At 60.5% G+C, this 5635-nt stretch overlaps 1 protein-coding gene across 3 annotated transcripts; it reads left to right on the plus strand.

The window, feature by feature from the left end:
* The first annotated feature begins 214 nt into the window (after positions 1-214).
* On the plus strand, positions 215-5177 carry KAZALD1 (Kazal type serine peptidase inhibitor domain 1). 3 transcript variants are annotated; one of them, XM_040486212.1, is made up of 5 exons: positions 215-473; positions 1999-2555; positions 3757-3917; positions 3999-4146; positions 4342-5177. In XM_040486212.1, the coding sequence occupies exons 2-5, from the start codon at positions 2051-2053 to the stop codon at positions 4434-4436; spliced, it is 909 nt and encodes a 302-aa protein (XP_040342146.1). In that variant the 5' UTR covers positions 215-473; positions 1999-2050; the 3' UTR covers positions 4437-5177. The 3 variants fall into 3 exon arrangements, with proteins under 3 accessions (XP_040342146.1, XP_040342145.1, XP_040342144.1); XM_040486211.1 differs by lacking the exon at positions 215-473 and adding an exon at positions 487-940; XM_040486210.1 differs by lacking the exon at positions 215-473 and adding an exon at positions 947-1567.
* The last annotated feature ends 458 nt before the right edge of the window (positions 5178-5635 follow it).

Genomic DNA, 5635 nt, shown 5'->3' on the forward strand with positions numbered 1-5635 from the left:
CTCAGGACTTCCTGCAGTTTTCTTATAGTTCACATCTGCCCCAGGTCAACATTTCAGTTGACCCCAGGGCAAAAGACTGGGGATTACCCACAAATATCTGCCATCGCCGGCCCCGCCCATTCTTTTTCCGGTTTAAAACCCGCGGGCCTTTCCTGCTCCGAATTCCTAGGCTTCCTGTTCAGGTTCTCGCGATGGTTGTGAGATCTCGCGCGAAGTTTGCTCCCTGTCCCTCCGGAGTTTGGGGAACACGGTGACTGTGTATCTGTTTTCGCCCACCTCATCAGAGCCTCCTCTGGCCAGGAGTGACGTGCACGCGGCTAGGGAACCCCTAAGTGGAAGGGCTTGTCCAAGTTGAGGTCCGGACTGACAGTCCTAGACCGCATCAGGGGGTTGGACTCTCCAGGCCTCCAGTACGCATGCGGAGCGGATCCCCCTGGGCGGTCGGCACGCTGCCGCCAGCCCTGAAGTTCGAGGTTAGTCAGGAGGCCTCGGAGGCCGCTAGGCTGGGGGCCAGGTCCTTCTGGCCCGAGACTGACTAAATACTGTCACCTCCCTCGCTGCAAAGCGCAGTTTTCGCCCCCTACACACTGAACTGCTGCGCGGCTTCTGTAAGCCGCTAGGGGCAGGCTAGGGCGGGGCCTGGCCGACCCCCTGTAAGGCGGGCGGGCCTCCAGGAACGCTCTCCTCCCCGCCCCCAGCCCAAAGTGCCACGGTGGCGCTGGTGGCGGCCGCGAAACCAAATGCCTCCGGCCCTGCCGGCCTTGGAACTAACTATAACCTATAATCCCGACCCGGAGCGAGGTCCGCGGGGGAGGCGCCCCGCCCACCTCTCCCTGCGGCTGCTAGTCGGCTGGGACCTCTAATCTCCAGGCTCATCCGCGGGCTGAGGCACCTGCCGGATGTGGGGAGGGAGGACGAGGCCAGATGTGGTGAGGCAGATGTAAGCACCGAATCTCTGACCGGCGCCTTAGTGGGGAAGCTGGGTGGACGAGACTGCAGTAGTCCCTGGGAAGCCAGCCCTGGGCTGCGGGGAGACTACATTGGTTGGCTCTGCCCTCCAGGAGCCAAGGCACCAGAGCTCCTACCGCCTCCGCGTTATGCAGCTGCTCTAGCAGACCCCAGGGACTGTAGAGTAGGATGGGACAAGACTTAGACCTTCACTCGGCTCTTTCGAGCTTCCCAGCCACCCTCATAGCCCCTACTCCCAACCCCCCACCCCATCCTGCCCCTTGTCTTCTCCCAGCTTCGGTGTCCGGTTACGATTCCTCACTTCTCACTGTGACTTTGGCCCAGCTAGGGGAAGTGGCCCAGGAGGGTCCTGTGCGGCTGCATAAAATTGGCAGCTTCAAAACTGGAGGGAGGGGGTTGTGTGCGACGTCGAGAGGCGGGGAGAGGGGGCGGAGGAGTTGCTCTCCGAGTCCAAGCCCTTGGGCTCTCTCAGAGATCCTCAAGCCGCAGCAGAGGTGGCTGGCAGGCCCAGCCTTTTGTTGGCCTCTGCTTCTTTCCACTGCCTGCTTTTTCGGACCGGAATCACGGCTGCTCTGAAGGGCTTAGTCCTAGACAGTAGGTGAGCACTCTGGGCCCCAGGGCATCTACTCTTTCCGCGTTTCCTCCCTTGTTAACAACTCCTTAGCTCTGGGGCCATCCACTCCCATCTACCTCTAGGACAGGAAGCTTCAGAGTTGGATGGTCTGTGGTGCTGCTGCTGTGTGTGTGTGTGTGTGTGTGTGTGTGTGTGTGTGTGTGCGCGCGCGCGCACGTGCGCGCGCGTGTATCCTGGCGCCTGAGTTTTACCATCCTTTCCTCTCATCTGTCCCCAACCCCAGAAACCCGGTCCGATCAATAACTGGATGACTCCTAGAGAGTCACTATGCTTCTGTGTTGAGGGTCTCCTTGACTCCAAGGCAGCAGGGAAGGGGGCAGTGCGTGGGTCAAACTTTGGTACAAGTAACAGTGAGGTTGCTCCTGACCTCCTGACCTGGCTTCCCTCCCTGGCAGGGTGCCACGAACGCGCTGATGCCCAGAGCGCTCGCAGGGCTTCCAGCTAACCATGCCACGGCCGCCGGCAGCTGCCCTGGCGCTGTCCTCGCTACTGCTACTGCTGGTGGTGCGGACGCCGCCCCCGACAGGCGCGCGACCGTCCCCACGCCCCGATTACCTGCGGCGCGGCTGGCTGCGGCTGCTGGCGGAGGGCGAGGGCTGCGCTCCCTGCCGGCCAGAAGAGTGCGCCGCGCCACGGGGCTGCCTGGCCGGCCGGGTGCGCGACGCGTGCGGCTGCTGCTGGGAATGCGCCAACCTCGAGGGCCAGCTCTGCGACCTGGACCCCAGCGCCCACTTCTACGGGCGCTGCGGCGAGCAGCTTGAGTGCCGGTTGGACGCAGGCGGCGACCTGAGCCGCGGGGAGGTGCCGGAGCCGCTGTGCGCCTGCCGCTCGCAGCGCCCGCTCTGCGGATCCGACGGCCGCACCTACGCTCAGATCTGCCGGCTGCAGGAGGCGGCCCGCGCTCGGCCCGACGCCAACCTCACTGTGGCGCACCCGGGGCCCTGCGAATCGGGTACGCACGGCCCGGGGTCCCTACCCCTGGCGCTCGGGGCGCTCGAGGCACTGATCCCCGACCTCCGACTGAATTGGTCTGTGGCCAGCGGAGCGAAAAAGATGAGGCAGGGGAGTGCTCGACTTCAGTCAGTATAAGAGCCCGCGCTCGCTGCTGGTCCGCAGAGACCGCTGCCCTAAGGTGCGGTCCGAGCTTTGTCAGCAAGCTGTGTGCCCTGAGGCGCGTGAAAGCTCCTGACCCGGCGGGCGGGACGGACCCCTCTGAGGGAGCAGGCACAGAGCCAATGATTGGTCTCCCAAAAGGGAGAGAGTGAAGAGACTCCCAGGCTTTGCCCAGACCTCTGGAGCCCAGGCAACGCGATTTGGGTTCCAGTGAGATGAAATCAGGTTTCACTTGGGCGGATTCGGATTCGCAGAGCAAGCTGTTAGCCCGGTCTCCCGCCTCCCTTCTCTTTCTTCTGGGCCTCAGGAGTAGTGAAGGGGGGGGGGGGGCTCTTCCAGCTCCCCCCCCCCCCCCCGGGGGGGGGGGGGGTGGTGGTGGTGGTGCTGAGGGCCATTCAAGCCTCAGGTTTCCTTTGGCAGCTTTAGTAACTTTCGCTTCCTGAGCCCCTTTGAGGGATCTGGCCTGGCCGTGGCTGCTTGGAAAACAAACACCGGCAGGGTCCCAACACTTTACCCCGCAACTTCAGGCTTTCTGCCTGCTGCCCAGATCTGGTTTCAGGTTCTCTGCCTTTCCCACGTGGGAATCCCCCCCCCTCTCGCCCCCTTCCCTGGTCCCAGAGTGGGGGGTAGGGGGAGGGCCGCTCTTCTGGTCTTTGGCAACTGGACTGGTTAGGAAAGGGGGAGGGTAGGGGGAGGTGTCAGTTACAAGTATAGCAGGACAGGGGCCTAGAGGGTGGAATGAGGACAGGGGAGCAATCAGGGACAGAGTGTGGCTGCCAAGCTGAGGTGTGGACCTGTGTGCTCGTTCGTGCATCCTGTTGCATGTGCCTCGCCACTTCTGGGTTTGTACCTGTGTGTACCCGCACCTACATTTGTATGTACCTGTGTGTACATGTCATGTCTTGCTTATGGAATGGATGTGTATCTACCTGAGCGTCTGTTGTGTTTCCCCACAAACACATCCATGAGGGTTCATACATGGGCTTCTTGCTGGGCGAGATGTGCCACCCTGTTCTCAGGCCTTCCGCCTCCACCCCTAGAGCCCCAGATCGTGTTGCACCCATATGACATTTGGAACGTGACGGGACAGGATGTGATCTTTGGCTGTGAGGTGTTTGCCTACCCCATGGCATCCATCGAGTGGAGGAAGGACGGCTTGGACATTCAGCTGCCAGGGGATGATCCCCACATCTCAGTGCAGGTAGGATAGGGAGCAGAGGCCTCCCTTGGGCAGCCCAGGGTCCCCCTAGAAGGATCTTGCTGACCCTTTCTCTGGCTCCAGTTCAGGGGTGGACCCCAGAGGTTTGAAGTGACAGGCTGGCTGCAGATCCAAGCTGTGCGTCCCAGCGATGAGGGTATCTACCGCTGCCTGGCCCGCAATGCTCTCGGCCAGGTTGAGGCCCCAGCTAGCCTGACGGTGCTCACGCCGGGTAAGGGGGAGCCCTGGGCTCCGGGGACTGGGGGGACTGGTGGTGGATTCAGGACCTCACACGTGTGCGCGCGCGCGCGCGTGTGTGCGCGCATATGGGTGCACAGGCAAGTAGGGCTTTCTCACAGTCTGGGACACGTGGGTACCGACGGCCCCTCTTTCCCGTTCTCTCTCCTTTGCCCACATGTGTTTGCAGACCAGCTGAACTCTACAGGCATCCCCCAGCTGCCATCCCTACATCTGGTTCCGGAGGAGGAGGCTGAGAGTGAAGAGGGCGAGGATTACTACTAGGTCCGGAGCTCTGGCCTATGGGGGTGGGTGAGTGGGGACAGTATTCATCCCTGCTCTTGAAAAGACCTGAAAGGGGGAGCGGGGGCCTTTAATCACTTTAATGCCCTTAATAGGGGAGACGTGGTAGTAGTAAGTAGGAAGACAAAGTTGGAGGATAAGGAGAGAGGCAGAGACTAGGGGTGGTGGGATGCTAAGAGGCCCATGGAGGAAGTGCCCTGGCCAGGACAGTCTCCAGCGGGGACCAACCAGGCAGAAGACAGCAGCTGCCCGCTGGTCCCTAGGCTGGGTGGAGGTGTGGGGGCACGTGAAGAGTGGGCACAAGGAGGCAACCAAGGTCCTCCATTTCTTTCTGAGACCCCTCCCTCCAGCCCTGCTCAGCCAGTCTTTCTAATTACCCTTCACCACAGCTCCGGCTGTTATTTTTCTAGTCCCTAACCTTTGCCTAGCCTCAGTTTACCCTTCCTCAAAACTCACCTTCTAGAAATTTCCCCCCTCACCTAAGTCCCAGTTGCACTTACTAACTGCGGTCCTCTTTGCTGTTGGCCATCTGTTGTCTAGAAAAGCATAATGGAGCATGGTTTAGTCCAGGGCAGTAAAATGGGCATTTGGTCATGACCGGCTTCTGTCATTCTGGAAACCCCACAAGGCCAGCACCATATCTTATAGCACTCTGTATTGGACAATGCCTAGCACAGGACTAGGCACAGTAGGCACGCAATAAAGGATTTATGAACAAACTGAGTCACACGGATGCACAGATGGTTCATGCAGATGTGCACATGAAGACCACATTTCCTTGGGAGGCATCCAAAAGCTGTGGGTCCCACTCCCTAAGCACACGCCTGCCAGATGTACGGAGGGGAAGCTTGAGCTGGGGCCTCCCTTGCCCTCTAGGGAGGAAGGCTGAAGCCATCTGGTTGGAGGGAGGGTATCTTCCCAGTCTGGTCTCCATTTGTGCTGGACTAGAGTTAGAGTGCCTGCCCCCTCTGTTCAGCCCACTCTGGTCCCCTCCCTAGGCAGAGTGGCGAACCAGGTCTATGTGGGTAGGGCCCCAGTGTAAAAGCACAAGCTGGATGAGGGAGGGGAGATGCTTGGCCACCAGCATGGACCAAGCCCTAGGATTCCCCTAGGAATCCACCCATTTCCTTGTTGAAACCAGACAGAAGTCAGGTAAGCCTGTTTCCTCATCTACCAACTGT

This window comes from Herpailurus yagouaroundi, unplaced genomic scaffold, assembly GCF_014898765.1.
Source record: "Herpailurus yagouaroundi ecotype Mexico unplaced genomic scaffold, PumYag 163, whole genome shotgun sequence".
Lineage (NCBI taxonomy): Eukaryota > Metazoa > Chordata > Mammalia > Carnivora > Felidae > Herpailurus > Herpailurus yagouaroundi.

Excerpts from the sequence above, each read along its gene's own strand:
- KAZALD1 (XM_040486212.1), top strand. The coding sequence starts at position 2,051 with ATGCCACGGCCGCCGGCAGCTGCCCTGGCGCTGTCCTCGCTACTGCTA. Across the intron at positions 3,918-3,998 it reads ATCCCCACATCTCAGTGCAG|TTCAGGGGTGGACCCCAGAG; the intron begins GTAGGATAGGGA and ends CTCTGGCTCCAG. Across the intron at positions 4,147-4,341 it reads CCTGACGGTGCTCACGCCGG|ACCAGCTGAACTCTACAGGC; the intron begins GTAAGGGGGAGC and ends ATGTGTTTGCAG.